Genomic DNA, 23,608 nt, shown 5'->3' with positions numbered 1-23,608 from the left:
CATGCCTTCCAAATACCAAAAATAGGTTTTTCTGACATTCTTTATCTGTAATTACCGCCATAGGTTGCATGTTTTGTATATTGGTAAACACATACTCTTGTGGTACCGTGTATTTTTCAGCCACAAGTCTTTGTAGCTTTTTTTCATTCTTATTATCTGCAACTGGACAGTCTCCGCAGGTACCAAAGAACAGACTGTTCGACCCCGGACATCAAATACAAGTGTCCAAAGATCAGTGATTCCCATCCACTTTAACACTTTAGGATATCCTGAAAATGTACCAAATTCTAACATTAATTAAAACAATTTAAGTGAAAATACTACAAGAAAATATCCAAGATGCTGAGCCGTATCACTTGAATCAAACCTTTGAGGCTAAACCAAATACCATTTGAATATACATTAAAGGCGCAGATCCTAGTTTCAGGTCGTGCAAATGGACACTAAGTTTAGTTAATCTACAAACCTATAACACATTTGGATGAAGTTATAACAGAGAGAAGCTATAGTCTGTGATGTTTAAACGGGGAAATATTGTCTAAAATAACAATAGCTTGTTTCGAAAACCATTACTTCTCAGACAAACGTGCGTTTTTAGAATTATGAAAAAAACATTTTGGGGTACTACAAAAACCTGCATGAGAACCACTTCAGGTGTACGAAAATTAATATTCTAAATAATAGAATGTAAATAATTCTAATTTAAATGATCAAAAACGGCCATAATAGAGAAAAATACGTCGTAGTGTCTAGGGTCTGTCACAAGTAGTTTCTGACTGCTTGCAGTATTAACATAACTGATATTTAGAAAACACCTTCGTATTTAATTCTTCCTTTCTGGCGTGCTAAACCACGAAAACACGCTCTGATTTGGTGCATATGTAGACATATCGAACATAATGAATGAATGAATGTTTAATGACACTCCAGCACAAAACATATATATCGAACAGATGCAGTCATCTTACCAAACAAGTAAGCTATAAGAATATATGACAATCGTGCTATACAGCAGAAATACTACAGCTTCTATTGGCCCTTACATTTCATTAATATCTACAAGACTGTCTGATTGGATATTGATACTCATTTCCGAAGGTACTTCAGCTCTATTTTAGCATTTTACATTAAAAAAATAGAGAAGACTCCCACCCCCATCAAAAAGTAGTTTTCCTAATAAAACCATTAGAACATAATCCTGCGTCCAGTGAAATTTTACCAATTTAGTCCATTGACAGCAAGCGTGGAATACTCCATTTTCAGTGAAAATAAACAGCTCTTTTATGTCGATGATTTTTAGATTTGCTACAGATCGAACATGAGTTGCATCTTTGTTTGAATAAGCTTCAACAATGGGTGATTGACAATGGCTTTCGATTCTCAAAGCAAAGACTGTAAGCATGAATATCTGCTAGAAAAGATATCACTATTTAGATCCACAGCTGGTAAAAACAAATCCAGTTGTGGAGGAGACCACATTTATGGGGATTATATGTGCCCATATCAAATATGTTAAAAAGAAGGACTTAAAGGCTCTGAATATTTTAAATGATTGAATGAACGAATGAACGAATGAATGAATGAATTAATGTTTAACGACACCCCAGCACGAAAAAATACATCGGCTATTGGGTGTCAAACTATGGAAAAGTAAACAAATACAGTTATGATCAACATCAATATAAAAATTCAAGAGTCAAATAAAAACACAGTGTAATGAACTGTGCAAAAAATATAAATATCACAGATATATAAAATTAAAATTTAGAGTAAAAGTCAGTATCACGTAAAAATTGTAAAACAAATTCTGGATGGAATCGAAATGATTCCATCACATTACGTTTGCCAAATATATCTTTTCAAGTTTTTTTAAGATTCAATGATTCAGTGAATGAATGTTTAACGAAACCCCAGCAAGAAAAATATATCGCTATTGGGTGTCAAACTATGGTATAGAGTTTCTTTAAGATGCTTACACTCCACCAAAATGTGGCGCACCGTCAGAGTACACTGACAGTGCTCACAATGAGGTGGAGGATCTTTCTTTAAAATAAATGAATGGGTCAAATATGTATGTCCGATGCGAGCACGACACAAGACTATTTCATCCTTCCTGCACTGTATAGGAGGACTGCCACTCTCCCAAGACTGGCTTGATAGCATGAAGCTTGTTCACAACCGCACCGTCCCAATCATGTTGCCAAATCGAAAAGATAAATTGGTTGATACTATATTTAAAATCAGTATATGGCACATCAACCCTGGCATGAGGCAAATCCAAAGCAGACTTTACTGAATATTTTAAAAGTTGTTGGCAAGACTGAATGAGGAACAGACTGAAAGGTTATGCTTCGTCTGTATAGATCTCTAGTGAGATCAAAACTTGTCTATAGATGCATTGTCTTGGTGCTTTCAGAGCATATTCTGTGGAGAACTTGATGTTGATGCACACGAAACTTATTTGGGTGCTAGACGTCCAAAGCTTTCTCTGCAGTATGTTATACAGATTAAATCATTGCCTTCCTCAACACTCCCGGCCATGTCAGATGGGTAGTCCGGTATTGTGGACGAATTCCGCCGTCTGCCTTAGCGACGTCGCCGGTCTCCTCAGCTTCTGTCGCAGGGTGTCGAAGGTGGGACAGGATTGGAGAATGTGGGCTGGCGTCTGTGGACCAGTTCCACACAGGCACTCGTCTGTGTGAGAGATTTTCAGCCTGAAGAGATACAAGAGGAGCTGAGAATGTCCTGTTCTCAGTCTGAAGATGGTGACCTGTTATGCCTGTTCAGCTAGTAGATACCATTCCCTTCACTCCCTCTCTGCAGACGCTGCCTCCACATGTTCTTGAAGTGTTTTTTTTTTAGAAATGTCTTAACTTCTCCATATGACATTTGGTGGGCAGTTTGCCCCTGTTTGCTGCCCAGCTTGGAGAGTCTGTCAGCTTTTTCATTGTCCATAACACCACAGTGGGAAGGGATCCACTGCAACACCAGGTTTGTTTTGGAGCCCAGTGTTTGGAGTTCCTTTTTGGTGTCCTGGAGGATCTGGTCTATCTGTGTGGACAAGACTAAAGAAAAGGGCTCGGCAATCAGTGAGGAAGACTGTGTGAGAAGATAGGTCGTCTCTTGCATTCAGGATCTGAGTTCACAGCTCTGATGTTGGTGGAAAACTGACCTGTGGCGACTGACTTGGTCTCAGAGCTGCCGTCAAGATACCGTATGTAGAAACCACCTCCCCCATTTCGCACAGCATTTTCTGCAAAGCCATCTGTGTAGACTCGGGTTCAGGTGGTGGGTGGGTAGTCCCTGTCCAGCATTTCAAGGGTCAGGGATTTCAGTTCTACTGCTGCGTGGTCTTCATTTGTTCCGACTCCAGGAACGTCAAAAATGACAGATGGGGTGTCCACTGACCATTCCTCATAGTCTTGGAGCACTTCCTATTGTTGGTTTTTTGAGCGGGAGATGTTCACTGTGTTTTTTTCTGAAGAGCATTAACCAGGTGATTCGGACTTTGCCGTTTGATGCGGTTCTTGGTCAGAGCCTAGAGCTTGGAGTGCAGTGGGTTGTGATGGAAGCCTCTTAATTTTTTTACTTTGTCTCAAGAGCTTCTCGTCTCTGAGAGTAGGTCAGCCATGTTCTCCGTTGCAGCTATGGGGGTGATCTTCATGCCACCTGTGATGACTCGGAGGCTGACATTATGCACCTTGTCCAGATGGTCTGTGTTGCTTTTAGCTGCTGTAGACCAGGAGGTGGAGACGTATTCCATGTAGGGTCGGACAGATCCTATGTATACTTGAGTCAGGATCTTCATGTTGGCACCCAACTTGGTGCCTGCCAGTTTTTTCATCACGGTCATCTTCTTGGTACCTTTGCTGTGAATCACGTTGATGTGAGGGGACCATGCGAGCCTCCTGTCCAGTGTTACCCCAAGGTAGGTTGGGTTGTCATGCTGTGGAATGTCTTGATCATCAGTCTGCAGGCTGAACGTTTCTTTCATGGGGGAGAGGGAAAACATGTGGCCTCGGTTTTTGTTCTATTGATCGTGATCATCCACTCTTCGGCCCCGTCTGAGATCGAGTACATTGTCACCTGCATCCTGTGTGCTGCTGTGTTGGTCTATTCTGCTTTGTACCACATTCTAGGTCGTCAGCATGACGTGCTCTAGGGATGTGGGTGGATAGCTGATCAGCGATGTTGTCTATGAACACCACAAAGAGTGTTGGCAAGATTACTCCCCCTTATGGTACACCCTCTCGGATCTTCACTAGCTTGCTCATCTGACCATCCAGTTTTACGCAGGCTGACCTTTGAAACAGGTAGCTGTGGATCCAGTGGTGCAAACTGCCACAGACTTTCTTTTTGAGGAGGCCTTCTTTCCACACTCTGTCGAAGGCCTTGATCAGGTCGACAAAGACGGCGATGGTTTCCATCTTCTGTTGGAAGCCATCTTCAATGTCCTGAGTTAAAAGCGCTATCTGGTCTTCCGTACTTCTGTTTCTGCGGAAGCCTGACGGTGTGAAGCTTATGATTCCGTTCTTCTCCAGGTGGTGTTGGAGGCGCCTGTTGACCATGTGCTCCATGGTCTTGCTAAGACAGCTGAGGAGGCTGACGGGGCGATAGGTGGTCTTTTTGTGCCTGGCCTTTTTCGTCTTCAGGATGGGTGGTATGATGGCTTCCTTCCAACAACCTGGGAATTCACCAGAGTTCCAAGACTGGTTGAATATGTCTGCTTGGTGTTCTTGCCAAGATGTTTGATCATTTCGTTGGTGATCCCATCTTTTCTCCCGGTGCCTTTTCGTTTTTAGCTGTCTGATGGCACAGTTCAGCTCTTGGATAGTAAAGCCATTTCAGCTGGTGGCGTTTGATTTCTCAGCTCCTCTTTTATTTTTCTACTGACTACAGTTTTTGTGTCCAGGGAAACATCTAGGAGACTGTCATCTCTGAAGTTTTCTGCCAACAAAGACGCAGCCTTCTTCCCTATGCACATCTCTTCATTTTCATTCAGAAGCGTTGCCATTGGAAGATGTTAATGGTCGTCATTTAGGGTCTTTGTTAGTCTCCAGAGCTTTGTGGTGTCCCTTTTCATGTTTAGAGAACTGGTTTTCTCATGCCATGATTTTCTTATTTATTTGTTCTTTTCTTCGTCGAAAGCTGCTCTGGCTATATTGTATGTAGCTGTGGCTTCGTTGCTTGGTGACTCTTGCAACTATTCTCTTGCTGTTGTGAGTTGGTCATGGGTGCCAAAACATACTGCAGATAATGCGGTGTTTGATGCGAGGCCGAATGCCATTCGAGCATTTGGTCTTAGCATTAAGCAGTTTTTATCAGTTTTGAACATTGATATAACCAACATTGTGGAAATGCCTTCATATTTTGTTTTACCACCTTGGTGTATTAAACCAAAGAAATTGTATTCGATCTGTAGAAAGATCGCACAGATGCAGTTATTTATAAAGACAACATTTCATGTAAATCCAAGACAGGAACCGTGATTACATTCCTGTTTACACAGACGGATCACGTGATCGGAAATATGTGGCTTCTTCTACAGTTTGTCCATCAGACACAATAATTTACATGAGATTGCTCGATTCAGCTGCCTATCATCGGGTAGGCAAATATTTTCGCTCTAATGCAACAATAATCCTATGTTTAACGCTAAATACCATTACAGTGATAATTTTCGAATTCGCCTATAACAACTATTTCACATATTAACCAATAATACACACACTGTAGAAAGAAACCCTTTCAATAATGTTCCGGTTAAATGGTAGGCAAGATATTTAATTGCATGGAATTCTTGTTATTATATATAGCCATTTTTTCCTATTAACAGTGAAACTTATTAAATATTCACGAAAACTACTATCGACAAGCTCCCCCCCCCCCCCCCCCCCAAAAAAAAAAAAAAAAAAAAAAAAGAGAGGAGAAAACACGTAGACGCGTTGTTACGAATGCTCCAATTTCCGCCATTTACTTACCATGTCCAACAGTATCTTCGACTGGTACTTCACTTGGTGGTGATGAAATGGCTGAGTGGTATTGAGACGCGACGCTGGTATCACCAAAAACTGACTCATGAAATGAGCTGTCATCATACAGATCCGATTCCGTCCAACCTCTCGTATCTGACGCACTCATGCTTTATCTGAAAAATGACATTTTTTAAAAGCAAAGTACTAAAGAAAGCATTGCCATTATTCTCAAGTAGAGTGATATCAAGGTGTGTTGTGTTTAACGACACCACTAGAGCACATTGATTAATTATTCATCGGCTATTGGATGTCAAAATGTTTGTAATTCTGACACGTCATCAAGAGGAAACTCGCTACATGTTTTTCATTAGCATCAAGGGATCTTTTATATGAACTTTCCTACAGATAGGAAAGCGCAAACCACGGCCTTTGACCAGTTGTAGTGTACTGGTTGGAACGAGAAAAACCCAATCCGTTGAATGGATCTAGAATTATATCAAAATCAATTTGAATGAAATTGACACCCCCAGGACCCCCATTTTCAGTTTCCCCAGCTTCATAAAATGCCAAAAGGAAAAAGCATCTCCGAGTAAAAACATAAAATGGACACACACACACACACACCCTTCCCGTCTAACCTGTTGTCAGTAAGATACTTAAACATTGTAAGACACTCAATAATATGCACTAAAATGTGTTAATTTAGTATTCTCTCCTGTGTTTAAAATGTGTTGGGCAATTATCTTAAAACGCCCTTGATTTAATTCTTTTTCACAAATTCTTTTTTACAGTATATGTAACTGCAACATCTCTTAAAGTAGGTCTATTAGGTTATTGTATTTTGTGGAGACCCAGTTATGTTGACGTCAATGTCAATGAAAAGACTGACTTTAATGCTAAATCTGCTTTGAATCTACCACATGTCGGGGACAGCATAAATAACAAGTCGTTTCTGGGAAAGTCAATATAAAACATTTATTGTTGATATTTCAGTAGTAGTAACCTATTTCCCTCTTTGTTTCAAATGTGGAAATAGCCATATTTTAGACACCAAATAGTAAAAAATATGCTTGTGTATCATTTAATAAATATTCCTTTCGTTTTTGATGGTAAATATTCGTATGGTAAATATGTTGAATACTGGTAATATATTATTTATTATTTGAAAACATTTTTGTGAAAAAATACAGTGATAGAAGTTTTTATTTATGTAAATTTATTTCTTATTTTTAAAATAGAAATTGTCTTCAAATTTTTGTGTGTGTAAAAACTTGAAATAAAAGAATAAGTAATTTTGAACAATATACATGTATCATTCCTTTGCTGATCACTAGTTCATGGCCGTAGCTAGGAATTTTTGTTTTGGGGGGCAACTGAGTAGTTGATAGTCTAAAACTCCTTAAACAGTTAAGAAGAGAATTTTCTTTAAGTTTCTATAATGCTTTCCGGATTTTTTTCTGTAATATTACAATACATGTACTTTTAAAATGGTTCTGACAGTTTTTAAAAATAGTTTTAAAGTATCTCATAACTCCATAGGAGTGGCGTGTTTACTTTTATTGCTGTATTATTGTATTATTACTGTTGAACTCTTGTTTTTATTTTAATCTGTACAAAAGGTGAGATGTAAATTAAGAATTTGTCTGTCTACTACTTTCTTTGAAAAATAATATGTCCAGCATGATTACCAGCCGTGTGGGTATTATGTGTACTGAAACGGCCTCTGTGGTGTCGTGGTTAAGCCATCGGACATAAGGCTGGTAGGTACTGGGTTAACAGGTAGGTGTAAGACTACTACACCCTCTTCTCTCTCAACACCCACTAACGACTAACAACTAACCCACTGTCCTGGACAGACAACCCAGGTAGCTGAATTGTGTGCCAGGCACAGCGTGCTTGAACCCTAATTGAATATAAGCACGAACATAAGTTGAAATGAAATTATATATACTGATTTTTACATATCAACACACCACTCTGGGGAGAGTGCAGTCATCGTCTAGGCGGTGTAGGGAGAGTGAAACTGTGTCACGCTCTAGTCGGCCATACGTGTTTAACAGTCATTTATTGTGAAGAAAGGGTCCTCTACGTCAGTATGAACGCATCCAAAGCAAGAATTGAAAACAAAATAATTGATATGTTTTCATTATTTCAATATTCTTAATTCTTATTGTTGAAAATGTTATTGATTCCGCAAATGAAAACAAGTAAAGTAAAGCAATCACAGGAAGTATGTAGCTATACTTAGAAACTATAAAGTATAGTATAATTAATAAATGTGGGAAAACCCTGTTTTCAAAATAACCATAGAAATAGATTTAATGATTTTAATGTTTTTAAAAGTATTGTTGCTTTACTACCCGATGTACACCGTGTATTAGTACAGTAAATACCTGATGAGTGACCTATCTGTGTGTTAGATGTAGAACATCCACTACTGTAAGTACCACTGTGAAATCACCAAACAACAAAGCCGATTCGTTGACCCGCGTCTTACTAAGAAAAAGAGTTTGTTTCCGTGAATTCTAAGGGGACATCACTCTCAATAACTAGTTATACAATAATAATATATGAATTAATATTATCATATTATTACTACATGTATAATAAAATTATTATTGTAATATAAATAAACTATATTGTTTTATGTTTGCGTGCAGACCGACACGTAATCGATCTGATTATTACACATGTAGAACATGTGGAGTACCAGCTGTATTATTTTGAATGGTTCACACACGCGCGTGCGGGCGCGCGAACACACACACACACACACACGTACGCACCAAATAAATAAATAAATAAATAATAACAAAATAATAACAAATAATTAATCAATTCAAACAAATAATAACAAAAATAAATAAATAAATAAATAAATAAATATAAATAAATAAATAAATAAATAAATAAATAAACCAACATTTAAAAACACCTCTATTAGTTGTGTAATGCATGGTAGAACGGATCTCGATTCATCTCCTGCCCTCCCATTATTGATATTCCCCTTCATATCAATATCAATAAGGGGAGGGCTGGAGGTGACTCGAGCTAGGCAGAACGACGTCATTGTCTGTATTGAACAAACGTTTCATTCTTTAATACTGTAAACCGTATTAATATTGCGACGTGGTTTTTTCGCGAATGTATACCTTAGCGCATGTTCGCGACGTGTAAATTTCGCGAACGACCGTTGACAGCTCAAAAAAAAAGTGAATAAAGATAGCTCACTGTAATTGTTATAAAGTTACTGTCTGTAAATCAATATTCTGTTATCCTACATCAAGCAATTGTGCCTGGTACAGAGTCTATAGAGGGGATTAGGCCCTATCCACCTCACCTGTATTAGAATCACAACTCACAGCTTCAGTTGTTAACTGTTAACACCCTTTGACATATAAAACAATAAACGATTAGTCGCCATCGATTGAAGTTCATAAAACTGAAGGCCACATTTTTGTTTCTGATCAGTGTTAGTTACCAGATATTAACTTATTTGTGTTACCTTTTGTAAAATGAATATTCTAATACAACTTTCAATAAATTGAATTATGACTGTATCTCATTTGTGTTTTCCTTTATGGTTTACTAGAAAATCAAGACATCACTTTAAGCACACTTCAAACTGGAAAATAGTGCGTGCGTATTAATTTCGCGACATCAGGTTGGACGCGAACGACGTGAAATTTATACGCACGCATTTTGTTCACGGTTTACAGTACGTAAAACTAGGTCAGCTCTCACGTAATCAATTCACCTGGCAATTCGCGTAAGAAGCAACCGTCTGTTTTTCCTAGAAAAGAAAGGACCTCTACGGGTGGATCGTTATTTAAAACGCGATTTCGGCTGACAAAAGCGGGCACCTCAGCAGGTAACTAAAATTAAAAGCATACAGTATGTGATATATATATACGACGATTAGTTAAACGATTGTTACATCATTATCGTCAAGATTCATGCACCGTTGTTCACATGACCTAGAGCATTAAAATATAGGCCATTTGGCTATGATATAAAATTATAATTACTCTATAAGATCATTATATTATTATTTATTTAAATCATGGATTGCTATTATCAACACAAACAACATTGATATAGATGTATGTATATATATGGTATAAAATTTGAACATTCAACCACGCCCCTTCTCTGATCCCGCATTGTTTTGTAATAATGTGAATGATTTTGCTCAGATGTATACAAATCATGTTTAGAAATATTTTATTTACTTACTTATAAGTATTTGACGTGTCTGTATTCAGTTAAGGTTCAAACACGCTGTCCCGGGGATACAGTCCAGCAGCCTGAATTACGTCTGCAGGACAGAATAAATAATTTGCCCTTAATACCCAATTATTTATTCATAATAATATTAATAGTTGATGCCTTAATTTACATATTTTCTTTGATTTGATCACAAAATTAGTATTGCCTTAATGATAATGGACGTCTTTGGGGAAATTATTCCAGGGGATTTCTCTACGTCAACAGCGTATTTTTATAACCAGGGTTTTCCCCACTTCCTTCTTATAATAATATTGCTATAACACTAAACTTGAAACTAGACCCTTGTATATTCATGTATCGGTGTTTTTATAGGGGTTTTCTTAACGGTCTGCAGTGGCGAATTTAACGGGGGGGGGGGAGGGGGCAGGGGCTTGGGCTTGGGCTCCACCTAAAATTTACAACATTTATATTGCCGAGTGGGCAACAATAACCATAGGGTACGGGTTACCATTTTTGTAGAGGGGTCGGCTGAGTTTTGTAGAGGGGTCGGCTGAGTTTTGTAGAGGGTTCGCCTGAGTTTTGTAGAGGGGTCGGCTGAGTTTTGTAGAGGGTTCGCCTGATGTTTGTAGAGGAGTCGGCTGAGTTTTGTAGAGGGTTCGCCTGAGTTTTGTAGAGGGGTCGGCTGAGTTTTGTAGAGGGTTCGCCTGATTTTTGCCCGAATTAACTGAATATGACTGAATCTGTATAACAACATTTATTCATATTAACACTACTTCCAAACAGCTATAGAGGGTTGGAAATAAATCACTACGCGTTTTTACCTCTATTACAGTGTCGGTAGATAAGATGCAAATACTAATGAATACATGGTGGTAGACAGCCGTTCCGTGTTTTCGCGATAATATTAATTATCGTGATCTCTAGCTGAGAGAGCAATCGTAACCGTCCAAATGTCCGTCTAGCTCTCGAACGGCAGACTACTCGGGCTATATATTTGTTTAACAGGTTTTGGAGGTTACCAGGAAAAGCAAAGACTGAGCAACACAAGAGACAAAATGGACCACGATCCATTTGACGACAGTTCATTTCACGAGTCTGTTATTGGCGACACAAGCGAGACGTCGGACGCCTACCCAGCAGCCCGAAGTTCGACAGCATCGTTAATTCCTAATTCTCCAGGGTTTGAGCATGGTGAGCTTGTACAACTAATATGCTATATATTCACCATGCAACTTTAAAAAGTTCAAGTTCTGTTTTGTTTAACGAAACTGTTTTTTATTTAATGACACCACTAGAGAACATTAATTTATTAATCATCGGCTATTGGATGTCAAGCATTTGGTAATTTGGACATATAGTCTTAGAAAGGAAACCCGCTAGGGATCTTTTATATGCACCATCCCACAGACAGGATAGCACATACCACGCCTTTGTTGTTTAACGACACCACTAGAAAACATTGAATTATTAATCATTGGCTACTGGATGTCAAACATTTGATAATTCTGACATATAGTCTCAGAGAGAAAACCTGTTACATTTTTCCATTAGTAGTAAAATATATTCTATATGCACCATCCCACAAACAGAATAGCACATACCATCAAGCAAGCGGTTTACCACTGGGTTACGTCCCGCCCCATAAAGTTCTAAATGACCTTGACATAAATGTTATGGTACTGACGGTGAACTGCTGAAAGAAAAAAAAGCATACCAAATATGAAAGCCAACTATTAAAATGATTAATATAAATCTCTCTAACTCATTGTAGCCTATAATTTATATTTATATATCCATAACATTTGTGACTTGTAAATACAATTTTACGTAAAAACATGTATAGATGAGTTAGGGTGAAACATTTTATCGCTTACCTGTAAGTTTGTATATATGTATGTATGTATGTATTTTTTTTTAACAATGTATGGTTGTTATTTTAAAAAAAGAAAATCTTAACTTATTTCCAAATGATTGTGAGGGTGGGGTGGGGGAGGTTAGGAAGTGCCGTAAAATACTTACTTGGTGAAACACTCAAATATTAACTTGGTCACTATCCATACAGAATGTGAAAAGTTAAAGTTTGTTTTGTTTAACGACAGCACGAGAGCAATTTGAGTTTTTAATAATCAGCTATTGGATGTCAAACATTTGGTAATTTTGACATAGTCTTAGAAAGGAAACCGGCTGGAACAAGAATAGTCCATTGGGCCCACCGACGGGGATCTATCCCAAACCGACCGCGTATCAAGAGAGCGCTGTACCACTGGGCTACGCCCCACAAAATGTAAAAGCCAATCGTTAAACGATTTAGAATTAAAATGTATGCAATCAGAAAAACTTTAACCAAAATTTAACTTTGTAAATGAACATGTGCAGCTTAAAAACCTTCACAAAACCATTTGAATATGAAATTCAGGGATAAGGGCAATTAGGGAAAGTTTAACCAGATTTTAGCCATACTTTTAACTTGTACTTTAAACCCAGCTTAACCATGCTTAAACTAATTAAAATTCTGCAAATGCATTGCTAAATATTCACATAATATACTAGAATGATATCTATAAATACATGGGCAAACGTAGGGAGTATAGGTAAATAGACAAACTTTAACCAGATTTTAGCCCTACTTTAATCTGCTATTAACCCAGGTTTACAATGTTTAAACTAAACAAAATGCTGTAAATGCATTGCAAAATATTCAAATACTAGGGCCAAAGCAGAAGTGAAAATATGAGAACAACCTATATCAGTTCAATGGATCCACCAAGGTGGTTTGATCAGGTCAATAAGAGCGTGAAAGCAATTTGAAGTCACATTCTGTTTATGCATAGTTTATTTTAAAATCCATATGTGCATTATAAGCCCTGATAGTTCCTTTAGAATGACAGAAAATTAATCTGCAACCATAACCTTATTTTTCTTCTTCTTCTTCTTCTTCTTCTTCTTCTTCAGGATATGCTAATTGTGGTATCCCCGGTCTCTGGATTCTTGTATTCGATGTTCAGAAAGCGAACTCTTCTAGCGTGCGCGGGAAGATATATACGACTACGAGCTGTGACAACCTACTAACAATTGTGGCAGAGATGTGCTCAGTATCAGAAGAGTATGTTGTCATTAATTTGCAAAACATGCCACGTATTGCTGTCATTGCTGATCCTGTATTACAGAAGAAAAACCTGTTTCTGGTAACAAGCGAAATCAATGGAAGCCAGTATTGCGTGAGCGTTCACAGAACCATGACGGTAGCTACATTCATTAATACTGTTGGAAAGAATCGAAGAAAGAAACATGAAGAAAGGCTGTACCTAATTTTAAAAGTCGAATATATAAAAGCTCAACTCAAGAGCTTTGCCAAATTGTGGGACCAAGTCATTTGATCGAGTTCAAGTTCATGAAACAGTTACAACTGAAGATGAAGTGTCATTATCATTGCACGTCAGGTGTTGAAATTCTGTACCATTTAGTCTGCTTCAATACCGACATAGTGGAAGAACTAAAAATGAAATTCATTCGACAGTTCGGAAACGAATTTCCATCTGTTTGGGATGAAAGTGTGGAAATTAATTTTTCCTATCATACACGAGTTTTGACAAATGATGAATATTTTCTTCTTGACGGGGAACCAGGCAGAAATGAACCTGTACTGTCAGTTGCTCGACTGGGCGATCTCACTATACATGTGACCAGCAAAGACAACAGGCCAGTGTGTGTTACCTTTACGGAGTCGGGAAAACGAACTGTTAAGAAAGTAATCGTAACAGAAAAATCCGCAACAACAGAAGACCTACGGTTAGTCATCGGAAATCATTTTAAACAGTTACCCAACTCATTGAAACTGAGGTTGAACTTGAAAAAGAAGAAAATACCAGACGACATGGTCCTGGAGAAGATAGATGGATTCTTACCAAACTGTCACATCTTTGCTGAAGCATCAGACAAAACAACGTTCACGATCAAAATATCCCGAGAAGGCAAATCATCTACAAGAATTGTGGAGATGTACAAATACGACAAAGTGAGCCAGTTACGAGATCTCCTGGCAACATCAGAAAAGACAAATGTCTTTTCTGTACAATTGTGCTACTCGGGAAAAGAAATGGATGACGATAAACGGTTGAAGATATATCACATCGACCAAGAAGACACCATAAAAATGGAGATATTTAACAATCGCATTGAAGTAAGAATCAGATGTCTCGGAGTGCCCCCAGTGACTGTTGTCATAAATAACGCATGCGAAACCACCATTCTGGATCTGAAGAGTTCTTTGTCCACCAAAATCGGTATAGCCGTTTCAGAAATTAATATAATATTTGATGCAACATCTCTGAACAACGGAGACACCCTGGTCGATGCGGGAATTCACAGTTCTAACATCGTCATCGTGCGCAGATTCTCACCACCTGAAAGAAAATATGTTGGTGGGATATTTCCGCTGTACCACGTTGATGAACTAGGTGTAGTGCAAAAAATCTCTCTCTCTCTCTCTCTCTCTCTCTCTCTCTCTCTCTCTCTCTCTCTCTCTCTCTCTCTCTCTCTCTCTCTCTCTCTATCAAGACACGGCAAGTCACAGAATCAAACCCGATTTAGTTGGGTGGCTTAGGGAAATGACCAGGACCAAAGCATCAAATTTGGCACAGTTGTATCTTAAGATAGTACAAATGTTTTTGGAATGGGCTATGGCCAATGTCAAAGGTCAAATATAGACAATATCCAGAATATTTTTTTCAGAGCACTACATTAGGAATATATTTATTTTAAGCATATGCAAAATGTTTAATAAGCGACTTCCCCAATTTAGATGCCAAGGTCATGTCAAAATAGAATAGAATAAATGTTTAACGACACCCCAGCACGAAAAATACATCGGGTATTGGGAGGTTGTGTCAAAGTCAGTGGTAAAACTAAAATGGTATTCAAGAAATGAAATCAAAGGCACCAAATTCCGCACAATTAAACTAGTAGTTTATTTGCTAAATCCCCAGTTGTTCTTTGTAGTTTCTGCATATTTGGATCGAGGGAGTTCAAACTTTAGCATTTTGAAATATTCCAGATGGCGTCCAACACGACTGTATAAACACAAACCTGACACTACATTGGATACTTTGTGACCCATTGCAAAGTTTTGATCTCTATGACTGGATTTTAGGGGATACGGAATTAATTTTGAACTACTCTCAGTTAATCAAGACATTGCAACATCATTTTAATTCTAGATGGCTACCACAATAGCAGTCAGAAAAATAGCAATTTATCGCATTTTACATCGACTTGGGCAAGAAATTCAGTTATAACAACAGTTTTGTAACTGAGATATTGCATCATCGTTTAAATTCAAGATGGCCTCGAACTTGGGCACTAGCCTCTGGATGTATAGTTTACAGGATTAAAACCGTTCTGGATAAAATTATTAAACAAGAGTACCAGTGAAGTACATGGTACGCCCATCAGGAGCGTGATGAAAAACCATATCTATATTAATGAATATGTTATGGGTATGATTCAATTCTAATTATGTGACATTTTTGCAACAGGATGGATGAACAGTTTGTTTCGGACCACCCACCATTCCAAGTCGTTCCTACATGTGAGGTTTGATGGTCATGTATGCATATGTATGCAAGATATGATCCAGACAAGGATTTACTGTTATGTGCAGTAGACCGGGAAAAGTAGGTCACAATGACCTAGTAATAGAACGCGACACATCGCCATCCCAAGTTATTCCTACATGTGAGGTTTGATGGTCCTGTATGCATCTGTATGCAAGATATCGTCTGGACAAGGATTTACTGTTATGTGCAGTAGACCGTAAAAAGTAAGCCACAGTGACCTAGTAATAGTACGCGACACACCACAATCCCAAGTTGTTCCTACATGTGATGTTTGATAGTCCTGTATGCATCTGTGTACAAGATACGATCCGGACAAGGATTTACTGTTATGAGCAGTAGCCCGTCAAAGTAGGTCACAGTTTTCTTATTCAATAATTTTATACGTACGAAATTATTGACAGATAAAACCGGTTTGGGCTGCTACAAATATTAGTACGACGTTAAACACATTGGAAAACAGACTGGATATATGGACAGTGATATTCTAAATAAGAACATGCATTTAATATGTATATGTAATTGTAATCGTTAAAAAGATTTTCTTGGTCAAAAACATCTTGCAATGGTAGCAAACAGGACAGTCCCTTTAAATTCAGCTGCTTTTCTAAAGTAAAATATTAAAATTGTAATTAAGTATAGTTTTCAGAGTCACATGCACCTATACTTTTTTATGTGGTGTTATTATATTTTGCAGACGAACTTACAAGACGTTTTAGCGACATCGCAAATAAACTTGGGTCTGAATGGCAGCGTTTAGCACTGAATCTTGGATTGGTAAAGAAGGACATCGACCAATTCATGAACGAGCATCCTAGACACCTGATGCTACAAGCTTATACCATGCTCTCCTTTTGGTACGAAAAGGAAGGAAAGTCTGCATCTAAAGACGCACTTGTTCGCGGTTTACAGGAGTCTGAATTAAATTCCATTGCTGAATTGTTAGAGGTCTGACATATTATCAACTCACACCACGTGTCATCATTGTTTCCACTGGATGAATGAATGAATGTTTAACGACACCCTCAGCACGAAAAATACATCTGCTTTTGGGTGTCAAACCATGGTACTGATACTACCAACTTAGATGGAGTCAACTCGCCGATGTGTGTTTTTGCAAGTTGTGATCTTGTTATAACTTGTACAGCTGTCAGTCCTGATTTTGATACAATTTGTACAATACTATTTTGAGTAACTGATATATTGCTTTCAGTTTAATTATTGAGCACTATAAGCTAAAATCTACAACAGCCTATATGTATTATTTAATCAAAACCCCAACGGAACAAAACCCATAACCCCAACTTCCACTGGCGTAGGATTTTAGATTGGGGCAACCCACTATTGGGGAAAGCAACCCACACTATGTATATCTGTATGTATGTCTGTATGTTTGTCTGTATGTATGCATGATTTTATAAAATTTAATACAGTAGAAAAAAGGTTTGATTGGGGGCCATGGTCCCCTCGCTACGCCACTACCAACTTCTTATATCAAATGTGGACAAAACTCCAAGCAATTTTATATTGAATTTATAACAAATTAGTAAAACTATTTATCACTGCACAGGTTCTTGCACATGTTATATTTACACTTTACATATATTTAAACCTGATAGAGATGTCAATACCATCTAGGGGCGAGACGTAGCCCAGTGGTAAAGCGCTCGCTTGATGCGCGGTCGGTTTGGGATCGATCCTCGTCAGTTAGCTCATTAGGCCATTTTTCGCTCAAGCCAGTGCACCACGACTGGTACACCAAAGACCGTGGTGTGTGCTATCCCGTCTATGGGATGGTACTTATAAAAGATCCCTTGCTGCTAATCGAAAAGAGTAGCCCACGAAGTAGCGACAGCGGGTTTCCTCCCTCAATATCTGTGTGGTCCGTAACCATATGTCCGACGTCATATAACCGTAAATAAAATGTGTTGAGTGCGTCGTTAAATAAATCATTCCCTTCCTTCCTTCCAATACCATCTAAGCATTCTTGAAAAGTCTTGCGTGCCGCATGTCATTTATTGCACAGGTGTTTGTGAGAACGGTGGAATCACTTGTGTGGATGTTCATCGATATGGTCTTGTAGCATTCAAGTCACCATCAACGTCTACGGGCATTGGCAGACATGAGAAACAATACTTGATATTATCTACTATGTAGCTATTGAATGAATGAATGTTTAACGATACCCCAGCACGAAAAATACATCAGCTATTTGGATGTAGCTATTGAAGACCTGTACTTCATTATCAAGACCACCCTGGGTCGGGTGGTATATGGGGAAATGCATTGAACCTAGCACAAAACAATAATTATTCAAAGCCATCTTGTACAAGCTGTAAAATGAAAAGCTGTAATTAAATAATATATGGTGGCTGTTGTGGTTGTGGAGTTTAGATAACATCAATTCTTCAAAATGCTGAACTAATAACACTAAAAAGTTGTAATTAAATTGATATAATCTTATTAAATTTGTGTATATAATGGTGGTTGATTAAAATGAACAGTTTCAGTGAAATATGTTTTGAAAAATGTATAATTAAATTACAAATTATTAAACACGTTTAGAGTTGCGGCCCCGTTTTTGCTTGTGATGAATTTATAGGCCCATTCTTAGATGATGAAAACATTTTAATCACTAGTGAACAGTTCCCATTGAATTTGCAAGCAAACTGCTTATTATATTTGATGTTTGATATCTTGACATATCATTCATATACATATTGTATAAAAGTAGAAGTGTTTTTAAAAACAAATTAGTTATGAGGTGCAGAAAACAACTTGTATTTTGTCAAATTTGATTACACAAGAAAGATGACGGGTAGATCATTCAGATTAAATTTTTAAAATGTTTTTACACATATATATAATAATAAAATCAGACACTGGATTTAACTGAGGCATCATTTGTCAGAATATAATAGAATAAAATAGAATAGAATAGATGTTTAACGACACCCCAGCACGAAAAATACATTGGCTATTGTGTGTCAAACTATGGTAAATGCAAAACTAAAGTGATGATCAACATCAATATAAAAATTCAACAGTGAAATAAAAAACAGTGCAAAGAACTGTGCTTTTCAATACAAAATGAAATGTGTGACTGTCACGTCGTAAAATGTAAATGGTGATATCACACTCTGTTCCAGTGTAAACATTCTTTGCAGGAAGTTATTTGCTTGTTTGTTTAAAATACTTAATTGAAAACGTCGACTCATTCCGAAAACGGAGCAAAGAATGGAGAATTGAAAAATAAGGGGGCAAAATCATTATGCACATATCAATCTAGTGGTCTAGTAGTGTTTTTTGTTATGAGGGATATTTTAGTTTCGATTTTGTTTTTCTCTTACAATAGTAACAAATAACTAGAATGACTAAATTCACTATTTTGGGAGCACAATCAAGGTTAGGTCAGGTTATGGGCGCAGGTGTTGGCCTGGGCCGACTCCTGTGTCCAGAACAGGAAAAGGGTTTAGGGTGGTGGGGGCAAGGGAGCACCACAAGCCCGACCGGCATCGGTAGCAGGCGGGGGCGTTTAGCACAACCCCCAAAACCATTCAAGATATATAGGACAATTGCCGTAGTTGCAAGATGATTTGTCGTAGGTCAGGGCTTTTACAAATGGCACATTTTGCCTCTGGATGAAGGAATAATTTTGTTATTATTTTTGTAGTCACTGGTTTAAAACTGTTAAAGGCAGCCTCAAAAAAAAAAAAAAATAATAATAATAAAAAAAATTCTATAGTCCGTCCCATCATTCTATAAAAATATTTTTTGAAAATAATTTCAGTTTGGTTTAACGTACGATGAAAAGTAAAAGTGTTTTGGAAAAAACAACAACCTAACCCCCCCCCCCCCCCCCCCCCCCCCCCAAAAAAAAAAAAAAACAACACGAAAAAAACAAAAAAAAACAAAAACACACAACAACAACGAACAACCATATTTGTGTGCAATATACAAATCAATCGGCACATAAATAAATAAATTATAGTAAATTTCATAGAATGAAAAAAGGCGTTCTCTATGGGACGGACTATAGTAGTTTAATAGTGTCTTTTGCTATAAGGGAGGTTAATTTTCAATAGTTTCCTGTTGCCATGGACACAAACAGCAAGAAATGCTAAATTAACTGTTTCCGGAGCACAACGTCAAAACCATTCAAGATAATTTCACAAAATGTACACATATCAGTCATTAATGTTTTTCTGCTAATATGAAAACAAACAGCGAAATTCACCGTTCCCGTAGCACAAGTCCCAAACTGTTCAAAACGACTTTGTAGACATAACTGTTATCAATCTAGTGATATAGTAGGTAGTGTATCTAGTGATCTAGTAGGTTGTGTGTCTAGTGATCTAGTAGGTGGTGTCGTTGTACATAAAACTAGTATCAATCTAGTGATATAGTAGGTAGTGTATCTAGTGATTTAGTAGGATGTGTGTCTAGTGATCTAGTAGGTGGTGTCTTTGTACATAAAACTAGTATCAATCTAGTGATATAGTAGGTAGTGTATCTAGTGATTTAGTAGGCTGTGTGTCTAGTGATCTAGTAGGTGGTGTCTTTGTACATAAAACTAGTATCAATCTAGTGATATAGTAGGTAGTGTATCTAGTGATTTAGTAGGCTGTGTGTCTAGTGATCTAGTAGGTGGTGTCTTTGTACATAAAACTAGTATCAATCTAGTGATATAGTAGGTAGTGTATCTAGTGATTTAGTAGGCTGTGTGTCTAGTGATCTAGTAGGTGGTGTCGTTGTACATAAAACTAGTATCAATCTAGTGATTTAGTAGGTAGTGTATCTAGTGATTTAGTAGGCTGTGTGTAGTGATCTAGTAGATGGTGCATCTAGTGATCTAGTAGGTAGTGCATCTAGTGATCTAGTAGGCTGTGTGTCTAGTGATCTAGTAGGTAGTGCATCTAGTGATCTAGTAGGTAGTCTGTGTACACATAAATAGTATCAATCTAGTTATCTAGTAGGTAGTGTATGTTGTGATCTAGTAGGTAGTGTATCTAGTGATCTAGTAGGTAGTGCATCTAGTGATCTAGTAGGTAGTGCATCTAGTGATCTAGTAGGTAGTCTGTGTACACATAAATATTATCAATCTAGTTATCTAGTAGGTAGTGTATGTTGTGATCTAGTAGGTAGTGCATCTAGTGATCTAGTAGGTAGTGCATCTAGTGATCTAGTAGGTAGTCTGTGTACACATAAATATTATCAATCTAGTTATCTAGTAGGTAGTGTATGTTGTGATCTAGTAGGTATCTAGTAGGTAGGTAGTGCATCTAGTGATCTAATGATCTAGTAGGTAGTCTGTGTACACATAAATATTATCAATCTAGTTATCTAGTAGGTAGTGTATGTTGTGATCTAGTAGGTAGTGCATCTAGTGATCTAGTAGGTAGTGCATCTAGTGATCTAGTAGGTAGTGCATCTAGTGATCTAGTAGGTAGTCTGTGTACACATAAATATTATCAATCTAGTTATCTAGTAGGTAGTGTATGTTGTGATCTAGTAGGTAGTGTATCTAGTGTATCTAGTAGGTTGTGTCTTTGTACACATAAATATTATCAATCTAGTTATCTAGTAAGTAGTGTCTTTGCTATGATGGATTTTTTGTGTGTAACCTTGGGAAAAATTGTCAGAATGATTGAATTCACCGTTTGCAGACAATAGCTTCAAAAGCGTTCACAATAACTTCCCGAAACTTTACACACGTCTTGGGGGTATTGACGACTACGTCTTCTTGTGTACTTTATTGTACGCATTGATGATATATGTTGTATAAAAGAGGTCAGACTTTAATAAATAATTTGTCTGTGTGTCTTGTTATGTTTCTCACTGAAGTGGCAACATTCTCATGCGGTCCCACAAGTATCGAATTCAACAAAGGCATATTTTTAGCTATGAGATGTAACCCGTGAATCTGTCAAAAGTGATTCTGATGTCAGGGCCGTACGACTACGAACTATGTTAACATGCACCTATACCTCTAAGGTTTCAGGCATGTCTATCCCGGTGTAACAGCCCAAAATATACCCCCGCCAAACTATACACGGGGTTAAAGTGGGCTAGCCTGTTTTATACCCCTAACCCTGATATAAGATATTTCGATATTCTCTATCCCAAAATATATAAATTATGATTGAAAAAAACCTCTGGCATTGAAATACAGACTAGAGAGGTATATTCTGGGCTAGCCTGTAATTATACCCCGGGGTATATTCTGGACTAGTCCAGTTTATACCCCGGGTATAATTTGGCGGGGGTATATTTTGGGCTATTACACCGGGTTCCGTCTCTGGATAGCCAGGGACTTGACCCGGGACAGAACCAGGATCATAGTAGGATTTGTGTGTGTGTGTGCGGGGGGGGGGGGGGGGGGGGGGGGGGGGGGGGGGGGGGGGGGGGGGGGTAAGATGCATTATTTGACGAACGAGAATGGAAGGCGCAAGACACTAGGGGGTCCGGGAGCATGCCCCCCTCCCCCGGAAAATTTGAAATCTAGAGGCTCTGAAATACCATTATGAGCCATGTTACTTAATTAAAACGTAATATCAATAACCAGTATTTTTATGGGGTTTTTGTTTGTTTTTTGCTCCTTGTTCCCCTGCTAGCTACGGCCCTGGATGCACATTTACAGGGATGACTTTGACAACACGTTATTGGGCTATTTCTCGTTCCAGCCAATGCACCACGACTGGTATACAAAAGGCCGTGGTATGTGCTGTCATGTCTATGGGATGGTGCGTATAAAAGATCTCTTGCTGCTAATCGAAAAGAGTAGCCCATGAAGTGGCAACAGAGGGTTTCCTCTCTCAATAACTGTGTGGTCCTTAACCATATATCCGACGCCATATAACCGTAAATAAAATGTGTTGAGTGCGTCGTTAAATAAAACATTTTCTTCCTTCCTGATCGATATATTTTATGTTTTAAATAATAAACTTCAACTTGTTAGAAAGGAAATGTTTTATTTAACGACGCACTTAAAGAGACATACCCTAGTTTTTAAACAATAAGACACCCTTTTTAGAGCCGTTTATGATCACTGAAATAAAACATTACTTATTGTTTAGAGTATCCATTTCCGTACAACCGAAGTGTTTCTGGTCATCCTGGTGTTTCTAATACCACAAAATGCATTTTTCATATTTTTTTTTAAACGCACGTGCGTCTGTGAAGTAACAATTGTGAAGTAGCATTTTTGTCTATGTTTAAGGGTATTTCAACGTCACAGATTCTTACTTCACTCTGTTCTATCCAAATTTGTTACAGGTTTGTAAAATAACGAAAGTTAGTGAAAATTTGTACGGGTTGAAACTAGGGTCTTGGGCCTTAGTGTTTAAAAACTAGGGTCTGTCCCTTTAAGGATTCAACTTGTTAGAAGTCTTCTTTAAAAATTACCACAACTGAATACTCATTCCTAACTATAACGTTTGAAGAACAGTTAAGATAAATGCAAAAGTTGCTGACGGAGAGAGAGAGAGAGAGAGAGAGAGAGAGAGAGAGAGAGAGAGAGAGAGAGAGAGAGAGAGAGAGAGAGAGAGAGAGAGAGAGAGTGAGTCATGTATGATATTCATACAGAGTCGTGTCCCCTTAGCATATCCCGGAACACATCTCAGAAAGAACTAATGCTAGATCTTGAATCGAGCTTTGTTGTCGACTGGTTATTTGATATTATTTTCCTAATTATTTAAATTAGTGGATGATGTTCTCGTTATAAACTTAAGCACAGATATACATCAGGCAAATAATGTTTCGTTGTATACATATAGCAGTAAGTGACTACGT

The 23,608-nt window shown here is 37.8% G+C and overlaps 2 protein-coding genes and 1 long non-coding RNA gene across 3 annotated transcripts; all 3 read left to right on the top strand.

Moving 5' to 3' along the window:
• The first annotated feature begins 9,703 nt into the window (after window positions 1-9,703).
• LOC121380657 (ankyrin-3-like) lies at window positions 9,704-17,671 on the top strand. Its single transcript, XM_041509588.1, has 3 exons — window positions 9,704-9,846; window positions 11,211-11,396; window positions 16,515-17,671. Exons 2-3 carry the CDS (start codon window positions 11,261-11,263, stop codon window positions 16,769-16,771), a joined length of 393 nt encoding a protein of 130 aa, XP_041365522.1. The 5' UTR covers window positions 9,704-9,846; window positions 11,211-11,260; the 3' UTR covers window positions 16,772-17,671.
• LOC121380655 lies at window positions 13,057-16,045 on the top strand. The gene is made up of 2 exons (XM_041509586.1): window positions 13,057-14,626; window positions 15,259-16,045. The coding sequence occupies exons 1-2, from the start codon at window positions 13,597-13,599 to the stop codon at window positions 15,435-15,437; spliced, it is 1,209 nt and encodes a 402-aa protein (XP_041365520.1). The 5' UTR covers window positions 13,057-13,596; the 3' UTR covers window positions 15,438-16,045.
• Window positions 17,672-19,717: 2,046 nt separating the features above from the next.
• On the top strand, window positions 19,718-21,636 carry LOC121381951. The gene is made up of 2 exons (XR_005959094.1): window positions 19,718-20,748; window positions 21,123-21,636. It is a non-coding gene; the product is annotated as an uncharacterized LOC121381951 (long non-coding RNA).
• The last annotated feature ends 1,972 nt before the right edge of the window (window positions 21,637-23,608 follow it).

This window comes from Gigantopelta aegis, chromosome 9 (assembly GCF_016097555.1).
Source record: "Gigantopelta aegis isolate Gae_Host chromosome 9, Gae_host_genome, whole genome shotgun sequence".
In the NCBI taxonomy this organism is placed as follows: Eukaryota; Metazoa; Mollusca; class Gastropoda; order Neomphalida; family Peltospiridae; genus Gigantopelta; species Gigantopelta aegis.
Note: the sequence above shows the minus strand (reverse complement) of the source record. Positions and strands in the feature narration are given on the sequence as shown.